Below are 24,624 nucleotides of genomic sequence, written 5' to 3'. Positions count from 1 at the left end.
TACCTTTGGAATCATTGTAAAGTTTTGAGGCTAACAAGAAATATGAGGTTGCTGCAAAACATAACTCCAAGTGAAGCCAGGGAGATTGAAGAGTTCTCGAAATGGATTCTTAATGTTGGAGAAGGAAGACTTAATGAGCCAAATGATGGAGTTGTTGATATTGACATACCAGAAGAATTGCTTATCAAAGAAGTAGACTCTCCAATTGAAGCGATCATTAATGCAATATATGGTAATTCGTTACATACAACCAAGGATGCCAGCTATTTTCAAAGCAGAGCTATTTTGTGTCATACGAATGATGATGTCAACACTATAAATGACCACATGATCTCCATATTAGAAGGTTAGTATCAGCTTTCTGCTAATATTCCTATTCATTCTATATACTATATGACGTTTCAGAGCTGTAAAAAAAAACACCTTCATAATAGGGTTTTAATCGTTGATTGTTTTACAGGTGAAGAAAAGATTTACTTAAGTTCAGATAGTATTGATCCTGCAGATAAAAGGAATAAATACAATCCTTCATATAGCCCGGATTTCCTAAACTCAGTTAGGATTTCAGGAGTATCAAACCATGCTCTTCGATTGAATATTGGTTGTCCAGTAATGTTGTTACGCAATATTGATCCTCATGGCGGTCTAATGAATGGAACAAGACTACAGATTACACAAATGGCTGATCATGTTATACAAGCAAGAATCATAACGGGTACGCGAGTTGGTAAAATTGTTCTTCTACCAAAAATGGTATTAATCCCATCAGATACTTGTTTGCCTTTCAAGATGAGACGTAGACAATTTCCCATAAACGTTGCTTTTGCAATGACTATCAACAAAAGTTAAGGCCAGTCTCTCTCAAATATTGGTTTATACTTGCCTAGACCTATCTTTTCTCATGGCCAGCTATATGTAGCTATGTCCCGTGTAAGCAGTAAATCAGGATTGAAATTCTCATTACTGACCCAAAAGGAAAACCTCAAACAAAAACAAAGAATGTCGTCTTCAAAGAGGTTTTCCAAAACATTTGATCCATTTCATGCATCCCTTCGTAAGACTCTGTTTTTACTCTGTTTTCAATTCTTTTTAAATTTATACATTTGTTTGTCTTTTAATTATTTGATCATTGATTTTTTTTTTTGCAGGTTTTCTTTTAAATTTCCATCCTTCAAATAAATTTCATAAATTATATTATTTATGAACTCCACCAAATTTGTGCTATCTTATATAGATATATTGAGTTCGTTTATTTAATTTATTTCAAATATTAATTATATTTCAAATTCTACCACTATATTATTTCCAATTATTTAACTATGTATATATTATATATTTATATATATATTTTAGACAGGTTGAATAACTAGACAATATTTTTAGATTGAAGAAATTGTAATAATATATACACATTTATAAAAACACAGGCATAAGGCTACAGCTAAAACAGAGGAGAGGATAGAGGCCAGAGTTAATGATATAAGAATGGAATGTACTATGTGTCAGAGTCAATATCGTCCTCACATAAATCAAATGTCAAACAAAAAGTACATACTAATTTGTGATAGGTTGAGATAGGCTAAATAATATGAAAATAACTTAAACAATATTTATATATTTCAAGTTATAATAAACATTTTGGTGCTTGGAGGAAGGCTTTCACTGAATGTGAGTTTAGCTGTGCACATAGCCAGCACAAGTCTTGCGGCCTTGGAACCGTATAGATATTTAATTGGTCATTATATGTTAGAAATGCTTAGGTAGTGTAGAGGTTAACGGCCATTACTTAGGTGTGCTGAGGTAATGTGTTCAAATCCCACCATCCAGAATTTCTAAGGGATATAAGATTTAAACCACACGTTTTCAACAGACATTTACGAGTGAATCAATGTAGTCTAGCGGCTGAAGGTTGCTTTCGTAACAAAGAGAGATCTGAGGTTTGAAACAGTCTGCCAACACCTTTTTTTTAATTTCTTTTTGCGCCAGCGAAACGGAAGAAAAAAAAAAAAGAACAAAATAAGTCATTAAAAGTATATTATACACTAGTTTTTATACTTCTCATTACATATATTTTTAATTATTTGATAATAAGAATGAATTCAAGTTAATGTTACTTTTTTTATTATCCTTAAATTTTTGAAGAGAAATTGTGTGAGATGCACATGTCTACATTTTGATAAATTGTCACTATTTAATGGTGAAATTGTTTTAAGAAAAATATGATATCTTCCCTCAAACTCAAAATGGTTACTAATTTAATTATAGAGATATTCTGTTAAAAAAATATATTTTTAATAATAATATGAGGTGTAGATAAATTTATCAGGATAGGATTTTATTTGAGCCCAATTGCGAATTAAAAAAAAACATATACAAAATCACAAAAAAAAAAAAAAAAAAAAAAAAAAAAAAAAAAAAACTCATCTCATTTTTTCAAGAATCTTTCTTACGAGAATCTTAATAAAAAGTAATCTCACAAAAAGTTGGAATCGTGCACGCCTTTCTAAAGTATCTCCGGCTCCGATACTCCATTTATCTGGACTCTGTTAAGGGAAGTTTCAATATTTTTATTGGAATTGTCTGAGATGAGTTGGCTCTGAATCGATTGGGACAAAATCAAACCGGTTTATTAGAAGCAAGTTGGGTTGATATGAACAGTCTTGTTAGAAGGAAACAAGCTGATTCTGTTCATCTTATCAAAAACGATGGACATCATCAGCTTGCCAAGAAACTATCTGTGGTTGATCTTGTAGCTATTGGTATGTGAAAAGATTCAAACTTTTGGCGAACTTCGATGATTGTATCCAGGCCATTAAAGTTTCTACCTTTTTCATCCATATTGATGCTTATTGTGTTTCTTTCTCTGTTAATTTGGTAGGAGTTGGGACGACGATTGGAGCAGGAGTGTATATTCTTGTGGGAACTGTAGCTAGAGAGCACACAGGACCTGCTCTTGCTGTTTCATTTTTCATTGCTGGAGTTGCTGCTGCTCTCTCGGCGTGTTGTTATGCTGAGCTTGCTTCTCGCTGTCCATCTGCTGGGAGTGCTTATCATTATTATGTCATACATTTGTCTTGGAGAAGGGTTTGTACATTGTTTTTTTTTATGTCAGGGTTACTGAGACATTAAACGTGTACTTTGTTGTTAATCTAGTATAGATTGCTAAAGAACTTAACATGCTTTAACTAAAAAAGAAAAATCACCTGTTGATTCTGATGTATGCATTCGAAACCAAGCAAAAGAAACACAAGCTGAGTATCAGCAGTTCGGCACTCGAAAATCTCAGTTGACTCAAGTTTGATACTCCCCCGATTCACATGTAATGTCAGTTGTTTTAGAGTCTAAAATCTCAGTTGTTATACAGTATTTTTTCTTTTCTGTTCCAATGATGTTATGTATTCAACTAAAACATCACTTAAAATAAAAAGCCCACAGTTAACTTACTAAACAATTCTCGTTCTTTTTTTTTAGGGTTCCTTGTTTTTTTTTTGGTTTTTGTTCTCACTCATCCCTCATCCACACGAAAGTAAAATTTACAATGTAATAATTAAGAGATAAGTTTTGAAAAGAGATAATGAAAGGAGAAGCCTCGTTTCCTTCTGGTGGTGATTGATATAGTTCTTAGCATTCACACCCTGTAGACCTCTGTTGGTTGCTCGTCCCAACATCGATTGTGTCTGGCAAGTATCTAATGAAAAGAGAAAAGACAAGAAAATGTTGAGACCAAACCCCGTAATATAAAAGATGAATGAAGTATGTAAGTACTGTTTAAAAAACTTACAACTCTTCTTCTTCTCCACTCTTTAAGGCGTTCTTGGCAATGCATTGGAAAGCTTCCTCCACGTTAGTACCTTCCTTGGCAGAGGTCTCAAAGTAAGGAATGTTCCCTTTTGAAGCACACCAAGCTTTAGCCTTTTTCTCTGAAACCTGCCATCAAAATGAGAGTTTTGCATTTGGATTACATCTCACAAAAGATTCATGAACAATGGAAAATCATGCAAGCAAGCACATACCACTCTGCTGTTTCCACCATCCACGTCAACCTTATTTCCGATAAGAACAAATGGAAAATTCTCTGGATCTGATGGACTCGCCTGCAAGACATATTATTACACTCGTGTTACAGATTTGCTTGTTATGAAATATCTGTCAACAGGGGTGAGAACGAACAAGCATGAATATGGTTACCTGGATCAGAAATTCTTCCCTCCAGTTGTTCAGATTGTCAAAAGACTTCATGGAGTTGACATCATACACAAGAACACAGCAATCAGCACCACGGTAAAAGGCTACACCAAGGCTCTGAAACCTTTCCTGTCCAGCTGTATCCCAGATCTGTTATAAACCCATTGACAAAGAAACGACAGGAACAAGTAAGCTTTGTTATCCAGCTTAAGCAAGGAAAGCAGTACACACCAAATTTAACCACAAAAATAGGTTAGCCTGAAAGATTCTGGTTGAAACTTTAAGCACTAGTAAGAACCTGTAAAGTGAAAAGGCGATCTTCAAACTGAACTTCCTTGGTCAAGAAGTCAGCTCCAATGGTTGCCTTGTACTGGTTGCTGAATTTTTTATTAACATACTGATTCATCAAAGAGGTTTTTCCTACCCTGTAGTAACCAAACGTTAGACAGGTCCATAATTAGTTATACTCAACTAACAAGAGATGATCTTAGAATATACACTAATTTCATGTACTCATTACATGGTAACCACGAAAAAAAGAGAGTCCAAACGATTCAGTACCAACAAATCAGATACAAAAAAAAAAAGAACATGCAAAAGGGTAAAAAGAAACCAAACCTCAGATCATAAGTAGGTTTTTCAACTTCATGTTGTCGGAGAACCAACAAGTATAGACTAAAACCGTGGTGTATAGTGAACTCAAGTTATTTGGGTTTGAGAAACTATGTCATCTCAATTTTTAACCAAAGAAAATATCAGATTTTTTTGGATCAACAGAAACAACAACCCCCATGAAAAAAAAAAAAGCAACCTAATAACATCAGATCAAATTCAGTTATGGGTTCTTAATTAATTAGCAAGACAAAAGAAAACAAAATTGCAGCAGTAACCTAAGGGATTGATCAACAAAAATAAGCAAATCACAGTTCAAAGGAAACGAACTAGACAAAATCCGACTTAAACCTCAAAAACCCAGAAAAAGAAGCCACACAATCACTCATCAGAAAACTCTCAAGTAATCAGTAATCACATACAAATTAACATAAAAAAAAAAAAAGAGAGAGAGAAACCAAACCCGCTATCACCGAGGATGATGACTTTGAGGAGGGTACGTCTACGAGACGGCATCGTATCAGATCTTCTTAGAGAGAGAAAAAAAAGAGAGGTTGAACAAAGCTGAGAGAGATCTCTGGTGGAAGAAGGGGGTGTTTTCTCTGTGTGCCCTTGGAAGAGAGTTCTTCTAAGCTGTTCCTGATCTGTCTTCTGATTGATTTCTCTTGGGCGACTAGTATTTTGTCTTCTTATTAAAATAGGGGTGAGAGAATTATACTGTTGAAATAATATTTATTTATATCGTTTATTAACGAACAAGCAGCTCTCGTAGCTCAGTTGGTTAGAGCACCCGTTTAGTAAGCGGGAGGTCTTGAGTTCAACTCTCAACGAGAGCATTGCTTGTTTATTTAATTTTTTGGTTTTCTCTTTTCATAAGTTTTGTAATAAACTCATTCTTTTTACAACTGTGGGTTTTTTTTTCTTTCTTTCTTTTTTTACAAATTTAGTGGTTGGTGTGGTACATAAATTGCATGGCTGTATTAATACCCCAAAGATAGACCCTACAAAAAGAAGACATTACCCAATGCAGAAAAAAAAGACAACAACAACAAAGATTTGAAAGCAATCTTTAAAAATAGATTTTGAGACACAAAGAGGTTTTGTGTTTCTTCTCTTTGTTTGTTCATCTCTCTCTCTCTCTCTCTCTCTCTCTCTCTCTCTCTCTCTCTTTTTCTCGTAAACAAAAAAACAAAAAAGGGGAGAGCTTCACAATAAATAAAAAAAAAACACATACAAAAAGAAGACACCAAAAGAGAGATTATGGCGGAGGGGCAATCCCCGGAGAATTCACCGCCGTCCCCTACACCACCATCTCCGTCATCATCCGACAATCAACAACAATCCTCTCCTCCGCCTCCTGATGATTCCTCCTCCTCTTCTTCACCCCCTGCTCCTCCTACCCCTGAGGATTCCTCTTCCTCTCCTCCACCGCCTTCTTCAGGCGACTCACAATCTCCACCATCTCCTCAAGGAAACAACAATGGTAATAACAACAACAACAACAATGATGGTAAGAGCAACAATGACAATAACAACAATGGCAATAACAACAATGGTAATAACAACAATGGCAATAACAACGGCGGGAATAACAACAATGGCAATAACAACAATGGAAATAACAATGACAACAACAACAACGGCGGAGGAAACAACAATCGTTCACCTCCGCCTCCTTCAAGAAGCTCCGACCGTAACTCTTCTTCCCCACCTAAAGCGCTGGCTCCACCTAAATCTAGCGGTGGTGGCTCCAACTCACGAAACAATGAACCGAACACGGCTGCTATAGTTGGGATTGTTGCTGGTGCTGGACTCCTCTTTCTTGTTATGATATTGTTCTGCGTCTGTTGTTGTCGCAAGAAGAAAAAGAAGCATCAAATGCCGTATTATTCAGGTAACGATTTCGCTACCGGCATAGGTACAAATAAAACCCATCAAACCTAACCCTAACCTAGCCTAATTTAGAACCATTTCTTGTTCATCAAGCTAATCAATATTCTAACTCGTGAAAATGGACTTAAGAACCTCTAAATCACCTTCCACAATATTTTTGAGATATCATAGAAAAATCATGTCATGCGTAAAGTTTTTGAATATGGTTTTCTTGTTACTCAAGCAACAAGGTAAAACTCAAGTCTCTGTTTTATTTGTAGGTGATCAATACCAACAGCAGCAATACAATAACCAGAGCGATCACGTTATGAATCTGTCTCATCAGTATCCTGGATCAAACGGGAATAGTAACTGGATGAATTCATCGCCTGCACCACCACCAGGAAGCTGGCAACCGTCCCCGCCACCACCACCACCGCTGGTCTCAGGCGGTATGAACAACGGAAACAGCAGCGACATGAGCTCAAACTACTCAGGTCCACATGGTCCGTCACTACCACCACCTCACCCTTCAGTGGCTTTAGGTTTCAACAAGAGCACATTCACTTACGACGAGCTAGCTGCTGCAACTCAAGGCTTCTCTCAAGCAAGATTGTTAGGTCAAGGCGGGTTCGGGTATGTTCACAAGGGAATACTTCCCAATGGGAAAGAGATTGCGGTGAAGAGTCTGAAAGCGGGAAGCGGACAAGGAGAACGCGAGTTTCAGGCTGAGGTTGATATCATTAGTCGAGTTCATCATCGGTTTCTTGTGTCTCTTGTTGGGTATTGTATTGCAGGAGGACAGAGGATGTTGGTTTATGAGTTCTTACCTAATGACACACTTGAGTTCCATCTCCATGGTAAAAGTGGCAATGTTCTTGATTGGCCTACAAGGCTCAGGATTGCTTTGGGATCAGCTAAAGGACTTGCTTACTTACATGAAGATTGTAAGTTATAACAAAAATCTAATCTCTTCAACCTTATTGGGAAATTCGAGTGGTTTAATCAGTGATGTGATCAAACTTTGTTTTATTGACTTTGTTGACTTAGGTCATCCCAAAATCATTCATAGAGACATTAAAGCTTCAAACATTCTTCTTGACGAGTCCTTTGAAGCCAAGGTATGCTACTGATTTTGACTCATAATGCAATCAGATTCTTTGGCATTTCTTTATTTCTGTAAAACTGAACTGCCTCAACTCTGCAGGTTGCAGACTTTGGGTTAGCGAAGCTATCTCAAGACAATGTTACACATGTCTCCACTCGTATCATGGGAACTTTCGGGTAATAAAAAACGTGAAACCAGCTGATGAAAAATGTTCCTGCAAATTTCAGTAACACTTGCTTCTAATATTAGAAACGTTCTTGGTTTATAATCTCATTCAAGAATCTGTTTCTCTAATCAAGAATCTCAAAATGTGAATCATATGACAGGTACTTGGCTCCAGAGTATGCGTCAAGCGGTAAACTTACAGACAGGTCAGACGTTTTCTCCTTTGGAGTGATGCTTCTTGAGCTCATTACCGGACGCCGACCTGTTGATCTCACTGGTGAAATGGAAGACAGTTTGGTCGATTGGGTCCGTAACCATATATCATATATATAGTAATATTCACATTAATGGTTCCTCTGTTAGTATCTTGTGTGCTTAATGCAAACTTGGTTACTTTTTTGTTACACAGGCAAGACCCTTATGCATAAACGCAGCTCAAGACGGAGACTACAGCGAACTAGTTGATCCACGGCTCGAGAACCAATACGAGCCTCATGAGATGGCACAAATGGTGGCTTGTGCCGCTGCAGCCATCAGGCACTCAGCTAGACGCAGGCCTAAGATGAGCCAGGCAAGTTTTACTTTAGAGCATGACCACTCTTTGAAACATATACATTACATAAACAAGAAAATGATCATTATGGTCCAATGTTTAAACAGATTGTTCGGGCACTGGAGGGAGATGCAACGCTAGACGATCTAAACGAAGGAGGGAAGCAAGGACAGAGTTCATTCCTCGGTAGGGGATCAAGCTCGGACTATGACTCGAGCACTTACAGTGCGGATATGAAGAAGTTCAGGAAAGTGGCCTTGGATAGCCATGAGTACGGTGCAAGCAGCGAGTACGGGAACACGAGCGAGTACGGGCTTGACAGCGAGGAGAATCGTAGAGGAGGACTTAACAACAACAACAAAACAACTCCTCACCGAGAGTTTTGATTTAGCTGTTAGTTTTCAAACAATCTACCTTGCTGTGTTTTGTTTCCCCTATGAAAATTTTTTTAAACTCTTTATTTTTTTGTCACCGTTGGATTTGTGTTTGTGTCTGTGAAAAAAAAAAACTTTTGGTTGTGATTAATTGATTTACTAATGCTAATTGTCTCTACTTAAATGTTCAATTGTGATTTCCATCTCTCGTATCTAGGTAACTTGGGAATTGTAGAAATGACAAATGAGATATGACAAGAACTGAATAACTCCATATTGAATCAAATTACAAAGTTTCCATCTTTGTAGTGATCCCTTTCGATTTCAATATCATTGCAACTCCTGGAATCAAATCTCAAAGATTCTCAACTTTTTATTTCTATTTCAATCTTCTAATGATCCTTCTAAAGCTGAAGTGAAGACTAATGGATGATAAGAGAGACACAGGGTTTTTTTTTGTGAATTTTACGAAAATGCCATTCTAGAGATCTCAGAAACAGAGGATAACAACAGAGAAGGAGATCATGAAAGTGTAAAGAAGGATCAAGAAACCAAAATAGAGAGCCCAATTTCTCTTAAACTTGCCAAAGTAGCTATCTGGTGGTTCTTGATAAGGAACTTCCAGATCCCAAGCAGCAGCCGAGGCCTCGTCACCGTCGCCGCCGCTGAGGAAATCACCGGCGGCGATTCTTGACTTGATGAACCGGAGCTTATGTGTGGCGAGGCCGAGAGTGAGCTTGTGGCAGCGACGCTGGTACTTGAAGCCGTTGATGCAACGGAGGGTTTGAGCGACGGAGACGTAGAAGAAGAGGTGAGAGAAGGAAAGGAGGCAGATGGGTGCCCAACAATGGCGGCAGCGGAGACGACCTGAGGGTTGGGAGAGAGAGAAGAAGACTAGTGCGAGGAAGATGAAGAAGAGCTGAAAGAGCTTGTGGAGCTTCTTCTTCTGGTGGTCAATGGCTCGTTTCTTCTCGAGGGTTTTCTCGAAGTGAAGCTGGATTATGGAGTTTAGGGCTTGTAGTGCTGTTTCTTTTGGGATGAATGGTTGGTTATGGTGGTCGATTTCGTCTTCGTAGTCCGCCATTGAAATGGGACTGAGAAGAGACAAAAAGTGTTTCTTTTTCTTTTTTTTTCTTTTGGTTAGAGAGTTGAATGGTTTGGTGATTGTGTCAAGGAGAACATGTGGCTGTGGTTCGTATCTCCAGACATAAGTATTATCCATCTCAACGGCATTCAGATTTTGGATGTTTTGTCCGTATTCAATAAGTATTTTTATTGACACAGTAAATTTTAATATGGAATGTCTATCTTTGTAAGGAAGCTCCTCGTCTATATTTGAAATCGTCACCTGTTTTTTTTTTCAAATGGAACTCACAAATTAGCTATCTATTCCAAAATATCCAATTGCTACGATTCCGAACTCTTCCTTTTTAATATAATCCATTCAGTGAAAGAAAAAAAAAAGAAGAGTGAGTATCTTTATTATCGCAAGAAACAAAATATATGTTTACGTACGTTCATTATTGGATTATAGGAACGTAGATGAAGTGATGTAAGGGTACTAAATAATAATCTCAATACTAATGCATGCCACTAGCCACACATAGTTCTATACAGTATTTGCCCACTGAAAAGATCAGTTGCGGCAAATCCACATGTAAGGGGGTACTACTAATAACAATCTCAAATCTCAATACGAGGTCAAAATACTCAAGTCAGTAAAACTCCTGATTGATTGATGAGAAAGGATCATGCACCTCAATGTAAATTCCTACCTATAGACTGATCATGCTATATGACATTACTCGACAAAAGCCTTATCATACTCTCTGGAAAGACCTCACAAAACACTTGGCTGACGTCAACTCACCGTCTCTAAGCTAATGATGTTCTTGAAAAAGATAGATAACCATGACTAAAGAAATCTAAATCAAGAACTAGAGCAAATTCTCTATGAACATAATCTATGGTGTAAGAAGATATGAAACATCAATAAGTTTTCAGAATAACTGATCGAAATTTCTTAAAACACACAACAAGTCAGTCAATTTCTTGATCACGAATTGCAAAAAAAAAAACTAAAGATACAGATAGAGTCACATATCATGGTATGATTTAAACCTTGCAAGAAAAAGATGATCACCTTTCTTTCTATCTATGAATATTAAGCATGGATTTAGCTTCAGTCTGCTGCTCAACCAAATCTTCACTAGCATACTTACTAAGCAGATCCATCTTCTTCTTCTCCAACACCATCTTCTCAATCTCCTTCTCATCAGGCAACGGAACGTGAACCACAAACTCCCTCTCTTTCTCCTCTTCTTTCTCCCTCTCCCTTCTCTCCTCCTCAACCACATCCTCTTCCTCCTCAAACAACACCTCCTTAGCTGCAGCAGCAGCAGCTCCAACACTCACAACCTCAGTAGCACCTTTCCTAGCTTCCTTCCTAACCTCATCCAACCTCCTCCACTCCTCAACAGATCTTTTCCTCATCACTCCTTCAGCATTCCTCTCCAAACTCTCCAAAATACCATCTTCATCATCTCTATACCCGTAATAGCTAGCATCTATCCTCTTGTATATATCATACCTAGTTTTACGCTTCCTCAGCTCCGGAGGCTTCTCGAAAAGCTCTCTAACTCCAGGAAGCTTCTTGGCAGCACCGAAATAACGATACCCAGGACCACGCCCACTAGGGTTCGGTACATCGATGATGTTCCCTTCTAGATCCGTCATCTTCGCCCCGTGTCTCGAGTGATTCGGACCTCCCAGCTCAACGATTCGCCGCTCCCAGTGATATCTCTCCCTGAGAAGCTTGTTAATCTCGTCGTTTAGATCTCGGAGTCGGTGCTCGCCTAATCCTTCGTTCTGAATCTCAGCAACTTTGCTACCGATCTCTCGCATGATTTGTTGTCTCCATTTGTCAGCTTCAGCTAGATCTCGGCATTCAGATGCAAGGTAAGGTCGACGCTCTCTGGGCTTCTTCTTCTCAGATTCTTTCATGGTGATGAACCTGTTGAGCATCGACTGCGCTTTCTCTTCATTACGAGCCATCTTGGATCTTCCGAGGTTACGATTACACTATTAATCAAAGAGATCCAAGAACTAACAGAAGAAATCGACACTTCTCTAGCTTTTGCTTGCTTAAACCCTAATTTGCAGAACTGTAAATGGCAGAGACGCGAAGGAGAAAAGGATTGGGGGTTGATTGGAGAGATTGCGAGTTGTAATATTTCCATTATTATATTATTATATTCCGAAATAATTGTTTTAAGTTTTACGCCTTGCTTTTAATACTAAGGCGGCCTTAGTAAGGCCCAATCTATCGGCCCAAAATTGTCACTTGAGATACACAGCTTCGTGAGTTCCTGCAACTTTGTTATGTTGTGCATCATTCATGTAAAAGGATTATTAAGCAAATAGTAACGAAAAGGATAAAACTCGTAAAAGTTGAGGTGTAAAATTGAAACATTAGCATTGTACTGTTTGGAGTTGTTTAAACTTTAAAATGATGCGATCTCAATTATCTGACTTTGTTGCGCTAGTTGAAAGTTTAACTGTGAACGGAAAACATGTAACGCTTTAACTATTATAAGGAATAAACAATTCCAAGATGAAGATGGAGGACTCAAAATGTAATACTCAAAACCAATTCAATAAAGCCTTTTATCTCATATAATACTTATATTAACATTGCAAAGAGTTTCAAGGTTCTTCTTCTTGAGTTTTGAAAGAAATTTATAAGGAATAAAGAGGCATCAATTCGATCACTCAGAGCTACAAAACAATGGACTAAAACGCAAAACGAAAGCGGTTTTTGTTTGAAACGCAGACGTAAGTAAAACCCAGAGAGTTTGTCACACACAAGTGCATCATAGAAACAAAAACATAAAAAAAAAAAAAAAAAAAAAAAAAAGGAAATGAAACAAACAAATGGAGAAGCAAATAGAAAGAAAAAAAAAACTTTTGATCCCATTCATAAAACCCAGCTTGTTAAGCCTTGATCTTGAGAGCTTAGAAACATTTTCTGTGAACGATTCCTGGACCTGCCTCGTCATACTCAGCCTTGGAGATCCACATCTACAGAACACAAATATACAATACTCAGAATTTGAATTAATTTGCAAACTAAGCAAGGAGAAATCCAAAAAGGCTCCAGGTCATTTTTTACCTGCTGGAATGTGCTGAGGGAAGCAAGAATGGAACCACCGATCCAGACACTGTACTTCCTTTCCGGTGGTGCAACGACCTTAATCTTCATGCTGCTTGGTGCAAGTGCTGTGATTTCTTTGCTCATACGGTCTGCGATACCAGAGAACATAGTTGTTCCACCACTGAGCACAATGTTACCGTATAGATCCTTCCTGATATCCACATCACACTTCATGATTGAGTTGTAGGTTGTCTCGTGGATTCCAGCAGCTTCCATTCCCACAAACGAGGGCTGGAACAAGACTTCTGGGCATCTGAACCTCTCAGCTCCGATCGTGATGACTTGCCCATCGGGTAGTTCGTAGTTCTTCTCGATGGAAGAGCTGGTCTTTGAGGTCTCCATCTCCTGCTCGTAGTCAACAGCAACAAAGGAGAGCTTCTCCTTGATGTCTCTTACAATTTCCCGCTCTGCTGTTGTGGTGAACATGTAACCTCTCTCGGTAAGGATCTTCATGAGGTAATCAGTGAGATCACGACCAGCAAGGTCGAGACGGAGGATGGCATGTGGAAGAGAGAAACCCTCGTAGATTGGCACGGTGTGAGATACACCATCACCAGAATCCAGCACAATACCTGTTCAAGAAAAGACAATCAGAGCTCAGTTTCAAAATACCAAATGAGTATAATAAACACACAGAGAGAAAAGCCTTAAAAATGCACTAACCGGTTGTACGACCACTGGCGTACAGGGAGAGAACAGCTTGGATGGCGACATACATAGCTGGAGAATTAAAGGTCTCGAACATGATTTGGGTCATCTTCTCTCTGTTGGCCTTTGGGTTAAGAGGAGCCTCGGTAAGAAGAACAGGGTGTTCTTCAGGAGCAATACGGAGCTCATTGTAGAAAGTGTGATGCCAGATCTTTTCCATATCATCCCAGTTGCTAACAACACCATGCTCAATCGGATACTTCAAGGTAAGAATACCTCTCTTGGATTGTGCTTCGTCACCAACATAGGCATCCTTCTGGTTCATCCCAACCATGACACCATGATGTCTTGGCCTACCAACAACACTGGGGAAAACAGCCCTGGGAGCATCATCTCCGGCAAATCCAGCCTTGACCATTCCAGTACCATTGTCACAGACGATTGGTTGAATATCATCAGCCTCAGCCATTTTTTTATGAAGCTGCAGCAAAACACACACACATAAACAAAATTCAATACTGTGAAACGAATCCTGATTGATTCATGTTAAGATGAACAGGTAGCATCCTTCAATCAATAGATTCAACTACTCAAAAACTACATCTAACCTTAAACACTACAGATTCAATCTAACCTTAAACAGTTCAGATTTCAATTGGCGTCAACAAATCATTTCCCAGATAATTAGAAACTTAACTGTAATCAGACTATGGATCTATCCCTAATCAAGTCAAAGGTCAAGAAAATTTTCCGATCGATTTGAGCTAAAGATGATCGAGTCAACTGAAATCAATTCAAGTCAAAATCAAAAGAATCATAGATCCAAATTCAACCAATTCCAGATCTTTACGAAATTCAACAGTTCCAGATCGAGATCCAGCAAATATAAAAGTAGATCCAGAAAGTTTCTTTTTACCTTGAAACGAGAAAGATCGAAAAAAAAAAGCGGAAGAAGACGAGATTGAGGAAGAGAACAAGGCGATCTACAAGAGATAGAGCCTTGGCTTATTCTCTCTCTTTATCTTCTTCCTTCTCTCTCTTACTTCTTCTTTGAAGTCGCCGGAGATTGCAGAATCGGCCGATGAAACTGAGGAGACAATTCAAAGAGGAGGAAAATATACGAATTTATATAGGCGGGTGTTATCTCTTACTCACTTTTTTTTCGGCCTTTCAAAAAAAAAAAAAAAAAAAAACCAAAAAATAATTATTAATAATAAATAAAATCGACAGAGACGAATCATTTCGACCACAGGAAAAGATAACGTGACCTGGCTGTCAGACAGCCTTTTCCCTCGTGTTAACTGATTAATAGTGATTTAATACCCTTTAATTAAAGATCTCAGCCGTTGGTTTTTTTCTCTTTTCAGATTAATCTGTTTTGCTGAGATGGCTTCATGACTGTGACCGGCTCGGCGTAAAATGACAGCTCCATTATTTTAAAAGGCTGTAGTGTTAAAACTTAAACCGAGTCAAATTAGGGGCTAACGATAGTCGTGGTTGGCTTGTTTAATTAGGAATTTTCAGAAAATTCAACGTAATTTTTAATTCGTTTTATATTTTCTAAATTTTGTGTCATAATTAATTCGTGTGTAAGTGGTATTTAAATATATCAGACCGTGAAAGAAAGTGACTTTCATGTTGTGCTTACGGATATATATATTATAGTATAGAATAAGAAGATACTATTTCATCGTATTCATATCCACTATTCACGATTATATTTGTATTAATCAAATGGCTACTACATCCGAGCCATATGTATATAGTGAAATATATTTAACTATTATATGAAATATTTGAGGTAACGGATGTGATTTGTAGAAAGTGGAAAGACGCATATATATTTTTGTGTATATTGAATTCCCATATATAGCTTACAAAAACATATGAACATACGTATGGCGTAGTTAAGGTCGAACCATCGTGCGCTTCGTAAGTGAAAGATATTGAGCAATAAACATTAAGATTCTCATGTTCTATGACAAGAGAAAGAAAGCAAACTAATCATCATAAACTTTTTTTTTTTTTTTTTAATATGTTTGTTGAGAGATTCAAAACTCAAAAAGTCAACTTTTTGGAGATCCACGTGAATGGCACGTGCCGGCAACAATCGTACCCAGGTGAGAGAGAAAGGGAGAGAATGTGGGAAGGTGAAGGCTGGCACCTACGAAAAACGTTGTGTCCATCATTACGAAACTACTTGTGATTTACATAACATTGCTAGCTACTATTATGATTACATTTAATTCTCACTATTTATTATATACAGGGGATATGGGTTATGTAAGGCAGGCCAGACCACGTTCATGTTTTTATTTATTTATTTATAAAAGTATATATATACATATAAATGGCAGGCCACGTTCATATCTTTTGTTGGAGAAAAGTCAATTAAGGTTAGTTTTTCTTGATTTGGTATGTAATTAATAAGTTTGCTTGCTTGATCCCAGAGATCTAAGCTTTTTCTCCCCCCTCAACTTTACTAGTAGTGGTACACCACAATCCACCCATAAAGTTTATATTTCTTTTCTGGAATATGGGATTTTATATCACCTATAAAATTCATAATCCGTTAATCCCCCCTACATGCAAATTGTTGCTAGACAAATTCATCAAACCAATAAAGTTCTTTTACTCACATTATTTTAACCTTCAAATTCCGAATAAGTTATAACCTTTTTTTACTTACACAATAGTAAAAACAATTCTACTAATTACTAAAAGTTCATCCATGAAGCAAAATATATTAGACATATAAACAAGATTTTGGTACCAACATTAAAATCTGATAATAAATTAACAACCGATATTATTTGTCTACTTTGATGAGGTACGGTGCACTTTTTAGATAATGAATGATAATATAGCTGAATTATTAAAGTTAGTCAATTAAAGTTAGCTAATCATTTTTATTTGTTTTTAGGTAGGTAAACATTATGGGCCGAACGTTAGGTCTAAAAAAAGTATGAAATGGGCCCAATCTTAATCGGTTAAAAATCTATTTGAGGCTCATACAGAAGATGGTTTCTTGTGTATCAAGATTAGGTTTTCTATTGAACTAAAATTGAAAGGCTAAACCAGAGTTGGTTTGTTGGTAAACCGGAAAGATTCAACTATGAGATGATCGTTATGTGCAATTACACCGACTAATTTAATTGACAACCTCTCTCACCCTAAAATTGTTATTTTGCTCTCCCAATCTTTCACTCTCTCGTATACTCCATCTCCGTCTAGACCATGTACGGTAGGATATCTCTCTACTCTCTGTTGCTCGAAGTTATTTAATCTGGATTAGATTATTTTCTTCGTCGTTGGATGAATCTGATTGTGTTTTGTTTTACGTTTCGTTGAATATTCATTAACAGGAGGTTATAGTGAAACATGCGTCTTCTGGGACGTTGAGGATTTCCCACCGCCTCTTGGTTATGACTTATGATTATGATTTGGTTGTTCCTAATATCAAAAATGCTATTAAGAATGAGTGTTTTGATGGCAATGTGACCTTCTATGCCTATGGTTCGCTGGCAACGGAGGAAGAGGACAGTATCTTGCCGTCCACCGGAGTCTTGTTCGTAAACAAAGCTAAAGATAAACGTGCGAGACTTAATCAGATGGTAGTAGACATGGTTTTCTGGGCATACGAACGTCCTACGAGACCAGAGGAAGAAGATTATAATCTAAATTTGATGGTGATTTCAAAAGGCATCCCAGAAGAAAAAGGAGTTTCCGCGTGGGTCACGGCTCTTGAAGGGTTGGATAAAATGGGTTACAATCTCTTCTTATAAGATCCTGATGACTGCGCACCAGGAAGGCTACCTCTTAGTGAGACCTGCCAAGCGAAAGAGCTGCTTCCTCTTTCGTTCTTTATATGGCGTTGGGGAAACCTATTACTTGGTGAAGAACCTATATATTCTCAATCCTGTAATTGAGGCTGCTATTGCGGAGGAGGCAAGGTCACAAGAAGGTGCTACTTCCGACAACTAGCTTCGCTGCATGCGTTTCAAATGATAATATCATATGATATAAAATATAGAAAAGATTTGGGGAAACTTCAAATAATCTACTTTTTAGTACTCTGTTTATGTTGTCCTTTTGAAGCTAGATCCCTTTGACAAGGAGGTTGCCTTATTTGATTATTTGGCTATAGCAGTATACTAGCATAATAATTTTGACTTTAAACATTAATCCTTGAGGGATGGGTGAGTTGAAGTAGCAGATAAACGAAAAGAATATAATATCAATACTAAGGCATGCACTATTAATTAAGTAGAGGAAAAGAGCTCTAGAGTGGCATCTTTGGTAAATTACAACCTTTGTAAAGATATGTCTTGTGAGGGATCATTAAGCTCATAGTGCCAGCCCTCTTGATGAAAAGTGTGCACGTCATTCAAACACTTGGGGAAGAAGACAGCATCCAAATATACATCTCTGACAAGATTGTAAAAATCATGCATAGAAGTGTGATGAGAAAAGCACTAAAGCTAGATAACAATATCAGAAAGAAAGCTAGGGAGTTTGCTCCTCGGGGACAACAAAAGGAGGACTCTACATTTGGCTCATTTTACCTTTGTGGAAGCTGTTACAAACCACATCAATTGTGGAGTACTGTTATATTAGGACCTTTGTATATTTGTGGAAGCTGTTATATTTGGCCAGTAACCACATCAAATTTGGAGTAGTGTTACATTTACTGTTTTTTTTTTTTTTTTTGGCTCTTAATTGTTCAGATTCTGTGACCTCTGTTTGGTAGGATATTTGACAGCACCAACACTGGTTGCCAATTTATCGTACCATTTTTACTTTGTATGATTAGTACAATATCTTAAACCACTCATTTTTGTTATCATCTGATTTGACTCTACGGTGGTTTCATGCGCAGATTCCATATTTACTTTATGCCGACGTTTGTTCTAGGTGTAACCTCTATATATATTTTCTCAATCTACGCCGTGTTCTCATTTTGGGTGGATTATATCAAATGCCTTTTAATCTTGTGGGGTATTGACAATTCTCTGTGTGGCTTGATTAGTTAATTTGTCACGTTTTTTATATTGTCTCATCATCATCACTGCCTACTCAATATGTTTATAGGTCGGTAAAGAATAAGAAGAAAGGTCTTCTTCTATCATGGAGGGCTAATTTGTTTATTCTAAATATAGAGCTTGGTAATTAATCAATATATGATTATCACTAGTATTAAACAAGAAACTAGTGGCGTATCATGTTTTAATAACTTGGGAATGTCTTAAAGCTGGGAGTATTAAGGAATTCTCTTAGTTGACCAAGTTGATTAGTGCCCCCACTTAACTCGTCGACGTTGGTTTGGTTTCAAGTTTTTTGCCTTCTCAGCTTCCTTATTTGAGTTGTTTATAATTTCATTCACTCACGTGAGTCTAAGATCTTCTATTGGAATATACACTTTCAGGCAACAACATGTCATAACGTTTGAAACTTTTACAGAGGAAATCATAATTAACGCTGTTTTGAATATTGAACTGCAGATAGTTTGGGATTTCTGACTAATTCTAAAAACGTGACAATACATACATATCAGCTTTTACAACATAACTGCACCGTACTCTGTTCAGCTAAAAGCGCGCATCAATGATTCCGGTCCTAGTGGTGCTATATGCATGTTCTGTTGTGGTTGATTAGGTGATGGGGTTATCATCTCACTACTGCAGCCAGCTATCTTTTTGCAAGTCTGAATGAGGCACTGCCTGCAGGTGGGACATGATGAGTGTGAACTGAGCCATTTGTCTATACACCGGACATGGAATCCATGGTGGCACTTTGGCAGAAGCTTGACTCGTTCTCCGGATACAAACTCCGAGAGACATATGGCACACTCCGTATCTAGGCCAGGAAGCTTCAGTTCTGCAGTGTAACTTACCGTCTGGAAACTCTTCAAGGCATTTTGTTTTACTCCTGTGTTGGCCAAGCGTACTGCGAGCTCCTCACTAGCTTCTGATGATAATAAATTATAGTACCTCAGTGCACATCTTATGATAGAATGCAGTCCTAGGGAGCAAACTAGTGCACATAAGAGAACTGATAGGACCATGACAACATTTGCATCAAAGCTCATATGATTTGCAGAGGACTGTGATGCTACTGCAAACGGGGGTGATGCCGTGGTAGGTGGTTGATAAGCTGTATGAAGCAGTACTCTTCTTGAATAAAAATTTACACGAATATCTTGGAAGAGCTCAGTTGGTTTGGTAATCGGAGCAGAAGTTGCAGTCGACATGATAACCTAGTTTGTAGATTTGAATAGATAGATCTAGCTACTAGGTTTTTGCTGCAGGTTCCATATATAGTGGAAAGGTAAAGGTTTCCACATACTTTCAAAAATTTAATGGGAAATTATTTTTGTTATATTTTTCTGAATTATAGTTGGTGGAATATGCAAGCAAAATTAGCAAGGTCCTTTAGTGTTTTGTTTATTTTATTTTTATAGTCTGCATCTTACATGGATTCTCCACTGAATTTGTAAAATCTTAGTGTGCCCATCATACCATTTGCTGCAATGGTAGTGCCATGTGGCAGTGTCTTTTGCTAATTAAATCACTTGCTGCAGGGACCCATGAGCTTTAGCTAGAGCAGCCGTGAACGTTCTATCTTTGTGATAGCATTCAGATAATACATCTCTTAGGTCTTGGTTCATCTCACTGGCCTCTCTCTGTTCATTCCTTTGTACCTCAAAACATTAGACCCGTCTCGTCAGTAGTAAAACCAAAGTTGTTAGCAGCCAGAAGGGAAAAATCCCCATCCATGATTCTTGTTAAAGGCTACTTTTATCAATAAAGATTACTCTAAATTAGTGTCCAGCTCCGCTCCTTTCTCTAAGCCAGTCTCGTACGTATGATTTAAATCATAGCTAAAGCAAGTGATTTATATAATTTCCTTTTCCCTACTTTATGATATCTTGTCTTTTACTGCAAATTGCCAGTGCACACTATACATGAGTCTAGAATCAAACGTTTTTACTGTGGCTCGTAACTAAAGCAAGACTTTTTGAATGAAGAGATAAAGTTACTTTTAGTCTTATTACTTGACCAGCCTCTCTCTCTCTCTCTCTGAAAGAAAATATCAGAAAGGCTGTATGCCTATCTGAAAATGATTTTTGTATTGTCTTTTGTTTGTGCCACTAGGTTCCATATGGTAAGAACATATAGTGGTCTGTTTTTTTTTATCCCTTCATGAAAGTGATAAACTTTGCCTTTATTGCTTTATGTTGCTTGGAATACCATGTGATACTCGTGCGTTCTTTGGTTGACATTCTTGATTTGGTGGTTTTCTTACCTTGTATGATTATTATGTAAAGGAATATGAAAAGAGCATTATTAAGATCGTGAGTACTTGAAAGCCTGAAGCGCATTAGTTAAGTTGTATTAATATACTGTATATCTCCGAATGAGTCTAAGATACAACTAGTATTTTGAACACTTTTCTGGATGCGCTTTGCATCCAGAAACACATCGAACATTTGATTTAGAAGAGCCACATAACTGTCTAAATTCATTGTTGCATGTTCACTCCTCTGACTTGTCCCTGGTGGGACTTCTGTTACTGTATGTGGTTGGATGTGTTGGCGCAACCTTCGGTGTCCACCTTTATCCTCTACAATGGGATGTCGACAGACTTTTTCCATTTTTTTTATATGGTTCTGTATTATCTGAATCTCTAATATCCAAAAGTATAGACATGAATCTTCTTATTGAGCCAAGTTTTTAGTCCAGCAAGAGGGCTTTTCATAAAGCTCTATGGTACTATTTGAAAACCATGCATCTCCTTCACAGCTACCATCGGATTTTACTTTGTGCCTACTGCCTAGTAGTGCTTCTGTTTTAGTCTTTTAGATAGTCTGCTTCTTACACATTTTGTTGCAATTTTCCCACGGAGTATACGATATATTACAAAATATGATTTGATACCATCTCGTATCTCTCAGATGCATAGTGGACTCATATTACCTGTAACTCACATTCTTATGTTGTTGCCCAATGAAACTACTTTTCTATGCAAAAAGCCTCATTCGCTCTTAAGCTCCCACTTCTGTCTAGGGCAGTGTACAAATATATTTTTGCCTGGAACTTAATCTATTTCCCACCCAATCACAAGAGACTAGGATCTTGGAGCTCCTTTTGTTTATAACTAGCCATGAACATGATCACTAGTTACTCTGTTCTAGTTAATATAAAAGGAAATCTAGCCATGTTCGTTTAATTGGATGGAAATGTTTTGTCTCTTATTTCGGTTTTATTAAATAACTACTATTTTGGATTTTTGAGTATGGTAATTGTGGATCAATGCCAGTAGACACGCCTGAACAATAGCATACGTGCATGTATATGCCAATGGACATGTGTTACTGTGTTATCACTTTGGCAGCTCCTTCTTTGTTATAGAAAAATGATAAATTGTTAAAGTGGAGCTTTCCATTATGATCCCATACCATGTTGGTGTTGCTGCCTGATATCTTAAAATACTATAACCATTCCTCAAAGTAGCTTTTAGGTTTGACTATTTAACCACAGAAACAGAACGTATAGGTGGATTAGTTTGACCTTGTTATATATGGGTTGGGTCCATTTCCCTTTTCCAAAGACACCGAGTTTTACTTCTTTATTATTGCGAGGAAGAATCCGAGAGCTTCATGGAAACTGTTTCTTTATCACTTAGTTCTATACCCTGTGATTGTGATTTGAATATGCAGAGGAGTTCTTTGAAAGCATTTACCAAACTTGACAAACCTTATGAACTTATGATTCCTCTCGGAAAGCTTAAAGTATATTTGATTTTGAAATCCTATGGCTAGAGACATAAATTATGTTCAAATATTAAAAACAAAAATCTATAAGCTTGCTGGTGAAACCAAATTCTTGAAATATGATTTGTTTGTTTGTTGGCATACGCTAGCTGCTTTCTCTAAAAGTGGCTACTCTTGCTTCAGGTTCTAGAGGAGCTATTCTGATTTCTATGCTCCTCTCACTTGGTGTTGCTGCTGCCACTTGCTCAGCTTCATTGCAGTCGCCTAAGATCTTTTGGCATGTCTCAACCAGACAGTGTCTGCATTTCGGACAAGTCATATGTTGCTTAAGCCACTTGTCGATGCAGCGAACGTGGAACCCGTGGTTGCATTTGGGAAGCAGACGTAGCTGTTCTCCAGTAGCAAAATCAGACAAACAGATGACACACTCCTCGCCGAGCCCTGAGAGGTTAGTATCTGGTGAGTAATTCACTACTGGGAACATCTTGAGAGCTTTCTTCTTGATCCCTTTGTTTACTACTTCTGAACTTTGTGGTGTGGAGGGGCTTGAGATGGGGTCAGAGATCATGAAACTTCGAGAGCGTGTGAATGCACAACGAATGATGTAATGCAACCCGAGGGAGCAAATGATACCACATAGAAGGACAGAGAGTAGGAGGAGAACGTTGCCGCTCAAGTTGTTCTTGTCAGGGTCATGAGCTTGTTGAGCAGTGGTGTGATCAAATGGGAGTTGCTGAAGCAATTTTCTGGAGACGAAACTGTCGATGAAGTGTTCTTGGAAGTCTTGAGATGAAGAAGAAGAAGAAGAAGAAGGTAAGTTGTCTGAAAACATCTTTACTCTGTTTTGTTTTTTTTTTGGCTTTGTTTGTTTTGTAATGTTGTTTTGGTTTGGTTTCTTGCCTTGGGTGATTCAAAGTGGAGTTTATATATAGCTTTATGTACTTAGGTAGTGGGGACTAGGAATATTATTAAATTTGGAGATGATTAATTGTTGTTTTAGGAAACTTCTCTCACTCTAATCTCTGGAAAATGAAATGAGGAATTTGGGACCCATAAGAGAGAGCTTATCCAATTCCATGACTCCTTTCCTTTGTGTCGAGATTGTGGTTCTGTCCATATCTTTTCCCAAATTACAAAATGCTTTGTAGGGACGACAATCATTTCCTCCTAGCAATAATTTTTATTTTTTTCTTGGAAGAAAAAATAATTACAACAAAAATAAACCTTGATATGTTATATTTATATAATTGTGGACATCGTCGCATTCGTAGAGGTTATGAAATCTTTTGGGTCTGCTAGAACAGATTGGTTCTCTTTGTGATAGGAGGTGGTTATTCTTAACTTGTAATTGACCGTGGACCTTCTTGATAGTTCTTGTGATTGACCGTGGACATTCTTGATAGTTTTCATCGAAGTGTTTGAAGAGAAGGGTTTTTTCTTGCATCCTAAAATTAGTATATCATATGAGAGTTTATGCCTTATTGTCTATTTCTTTATTTTAAGGGTTCATCCTCTGTTTTGGGTTATTTCTCTATTTTGTAATTTTTACTTTGGTTTCGTTTTATGTTTCCGGGAACTTCTGTTTGTTCGCCGACTTAGTTTTCCTCTTTTGGGTTTTAGATTTCGGGGATATTCTTGTTTTCCGCCGGCTAAATTGTAATTTACCATATATCCTTCTAAGTTTTATAATATCAGTTAGACAAAAAAAAATGTTATATAATTGTGATTTTAATGAAGAGGACCTTGTCGAGTTGTATCTCTATTATGATGGTTTGGCCACACTATGGAAGTTGTTAAGTAGTCTTGTGTGTGTGTTTTGTTGCTCTATAATTCTTTGTATTATTGCTCCTTTTTTCCATGTGTCGTGTCGCTTTATAATTCTCTATAATTTGAAAAAAAAAAATTATTTTTCTGGACTGAAGCTCTTGAAAACTTGAGTAATTTTTTTCCTAATTATTTTCTGTTGGAAATGATTGCAACGAAAGTCACATAATTCACTAAATAATACTACACATGTGTACTTTTTGAGTAAACGATTACTACTAATAGTGACAGTAAAAAAGATAGATCTATATTGTTCTCATAATTTGTTCTTTTTCATTTCATTTTTCTCTTTAGTCT

At 37.4% G+C, this 24,624-nt stretch overlaps 8 protein-coding genes, 1 non-coding gene and 1 pseudogene across 9 annotated transcripts; 4 read left to right on the top strand and 6 right to left on the bottom strand.

Moving 5' to 3' along the window:
* The first annotated feature begins 42 nt into the window (after positions 1-42).
* LOC104705447 (uncharacterized) lies at positions 43-849 on the top strand. The gene is made up of 2 exons (XM_087509854.1): positions 43-346; positions 461-849. Exons 1-2 carry the CDS (start codon positions 43-45, stop codon positions 847-849), a joined length of 693 nt encoding a protein of 230 aa, XP_087365980.1.
* Positions 850-2,341: 1,492 nt separating this feature from the next.
* Positions 2,342-3,199, top strand: LOC104783751 (cationic amino acid transporter 4, vacuolar-like). Its single transcript, XM_010508869.3, has 2 exons — positions 2,342-2,759; positions 2,879-3,199. The coding sequence occupies exons 1-2, from the start codon at positions 2,651-2,653 to the stop codon at positions 3,127-3,129; spliced, it is 360 nt and encodes a 119-aa protein (XP_010507171.1). The 5' UTR covers positions 2,342-2,650; the 3' UTR covers positions 3,130-3,199.
* Positions 3,200-3,415: 216 nt separating this feature from the next.
* On the bottom strand, positions 3,416-5,668 carry LOC104783745 (ras-related protein RABG3f). The gene is made up of 6 exons (XM_010508863.3): positions 5,261-5,668; positions 4,484-4,610; positions 4,189-4,335; positions 4,014-4,094; positions 3,782-3,927; positions 3,416-3,688 (listed from the first exon to the last, which is right to left on the bottom strand). Exons 1-6 carry the CDS (start codon positions 5,311-5,313, stop codon positions 3,622-3,624), a joined length of 621 nt encoding a protein of 206 aa, XP_010507165.1. The 5' UTR covers positions 5,314-5,668; the 3' UTR covers positions 3,416-3,621.
* On the top strand, positions 5,560-5,633 carry TRNAT-AGU (transfer RNA threonine (anticodon AGU)). The gene has a single exon. It is a non-coding gene; the product is annotated as a tRNA-Thr (tRNA).
* A 131-nt stretch (positions 5,669-5,799) lies between the features above and the next one.
* LOC104783738 (putative proline-rich receptor-like protein kinase PERK6) lies at positions 5,800-9,060 on the top strand. Its single transcript, XM_010508855.2, has 7 exons — positions 5,800-6,691; positions 6,951-7,616; positions 7,720-7,790; positions 7,877-7,953; positions 8,104-8,248; positions 8,352-8,513; positions 8,603-9,060. The coding sequence occupies exons 1-7, from the start codon at positions 6,058-6,060 to the stop codon at positions 8,879-8,881; spliced, it is 2,034 nt and encodes a 677-aa protein (XP_010507157.2). The 5' UTR covers positions 5,800-6,057; the 3' UTR covers positions 8,882-9,060.
* A 159-nt stretch (positions 9,061-9,219) lies between these two features.
* Positions 9,220-10,716, bottom strand: LOC104783734 (uncharacterized). Its single transcript, XM_087454013.1, has one exon. It carries the CDS (start codon positions 10,089-10,091, stop codon positions 9,360-9,362), a length of 732 nt encoding a protein of 243 aa, XP_087310139.1. The 5' UTR covers positions 10,092-10,716; the 3' UTR covers positions 9,220-9,359.
* A 135-nt stretch (positions 10,717-10,851) lies between these two features.
* Positions 10,852-11,923, bottom strand: LOC104783723 (uncharacterized). Its single transcript, XM_087454004.1, has one exon. The coding sequence runs from the start codon at positions 11,921-11,923 to the stop codon at positions 11,021-11,023; it is 903 nt and encodes a 300-aa protein (XP_087310130.1). The 3' UTR covers positions 10,852-11,020.
* Positions 11,924-12,662: 739 nt separating this feature from the next.
* LOC104783716 (actin-2) lies at positions 12,663-15,011 on the bottom strand. Its single transcript, XM_010508838.3, has 4 exons — positions 14,647-15,011; positions 13,746-14,211; positions 13,041-13,654; positions 12,663-12,949 (listed from the first exon to the last, which is right to left on the bottom strand). Exons 2-4 carry the CDS (start codon positions 14,197-14,199, stop codon positions 12,884-12,886), a joined length of 1,134 nt encoding a protein of 377 aa, XP_010507140.1. The 5' UTR covers positions 14,200-14,211; positions 14,647-15,011; the 3' UTR covers positions 12,663-12,883.
* A 4,138-nt stretch (positions 15,012-19,149) lies between these two features.
* LOC104783709 (RING-H2 finger protein ATL78 pseudogene) lies at positions 19,150-20,085 on the bottom strand (annotated as a pseudogene).
* Positions 20,086-22,501: 2,416 nt separating this feature from the next.
* On the bottom strand, positions 22,502-23,415 carry LOC104783703 (RING-H2 finger protein ATL77). Its single transcript, XM_010508826.3, has one exon. The coding sequence runs from the start codon at positions 23,333-23,335 to the stop codon at positions 22,649-22,651; it is 687 nt and encodes a 228-aa protein (XP_010507128.3). The 5' UTR covers positions 23,336-23,415; the 3' UTR covers positions 22,502-22,648.
* Positions 23,416-24,624: the final 1,209 nt, after the last annotated feature.

This window comes from Camelina sativa, chromosome 1 (assembly GCF_030686135.1).
Source record: "Camelina sativa cultivar CO46 ecotype springtype chromosome 1, ASM3068613v1".
Classification (NCBI taxonomy): domain Eukaryota; kingdom Viridiplantae; phylum Streptophyta; class Magnoliopsida; order Brassicales; family Brassicaceae; genus Camelina; species Camelina sativa.
The sequence above is the reverse complement of the archived record's forward strand: the minus strand, read 5'-3'. Positions and strand labels throughout refer to the sequence as shown.

Coding starts and splice junctions, on each gene's coding strand:
- LOC104705447 (XM_087509854.1), top strand. CDS start 43: ATGAGGTTGCTGCAAAACATAACTCCAAGTGAAGCCAGGGAGATTGAA. Junction 347..460: donor CATGATCTCCATATTAGAAG/GTTAGTATCAGC, acceptor ATTGTTTTACAG/GTGAAGAAAAGATTTACTTA.
- LOC104783751 (XM_010508869.3), top strand. CDS start 2,651: ATGAACAGTCTTGTTAGAAGGAAACAAGCTGATTCTGTTCATCTTATC. Junction 2,760..2,878: donor GGTTGATCTTGTAGCTATTG/GTATGTGAAAAG, acceptor TTAATTTGGTAG/GAGTTGGGACGACGATTGGA.
- LOC104783745 (XM_010508863.3), bottom strand. CDS start 5,313: ATGCCGTCTCGTAGACGTACCCTCCTCAAAGTCATCATCCTCGGTGAT. Junction 4,336..4,483: donor ATCGCCTTTTCACTTTACAG/GTTCTTACTAGT, acceptor GGTTTATAACAG/ATCTGGGATACAGCTGGACA. Junction 3,689..3,781: donor AGTGGAGAAGAAGAAGAGTT/GTAAGTTTTTTA, acceptor TCTTTTCATTAG/ATACTTGCCAGACACAATCG.
- LOC104783738 (XM_010508855.2), top strand. CDS start 6,058: ATGGCGGAGGGGCAATCCCCGGAGAATTCACCGCCGTCCCCTACACCA. Junction 7,791..7,876: donor ACGAGTCCTTTGAAGCCAAG/GTATGCTACTGA, acceptor TCAACTCTGCAG/GTTGCAGACTTTGGGTTAGC. Junction 8,514..8,602: donor GCAGGCCTAAGATGAGCCAG/GCAAGTTTTACT, acceptor ATGTTTAAACAG/ATTGTTCGGGCACTGGAGGG.
- LOC104783734 (XM_087454013.1), bottom strand. CDS start 10,091: ATGGATAATACTTATGTCTGGAGATACGAACCACAGCCACATGTTCTC.
- LOC104783723 (XM_087454004.1), bottom strand. CDS start 11,923: ATGGCTCGTAATGAAGAGAAAGCGCAGTCGATGCTCAACAGGTTCATC.
- LOC104783716 (XM_010508838.3), bottom strand. CDS start 14,199: ATGGCTGAGGCTGATGATATTCAACCAATCGTCTGTGACAATGGTACT. Junction 13,655..13,745: donor CGCCAGTGGTCGTACAACCG/GTTAGTGCATTT, acceptor TTTCTTGAACAG/GTATTGTGCTGGATTCTGGT. Junction 12,950..13,040: donor CCCTCAGCACATTCCAGCAG/GTAAAAAATGAC, acceptor TGTGTTCTGTAG/ATGTGGATCTCCAAGGCTGA.
- LOC104783703 (XM_010508826.3), bottom strand. CDS start 23,335: ATGTTTTCAGACAACTTACCTTCTTCTTCTTCTTCTTCTTCATCTCAA.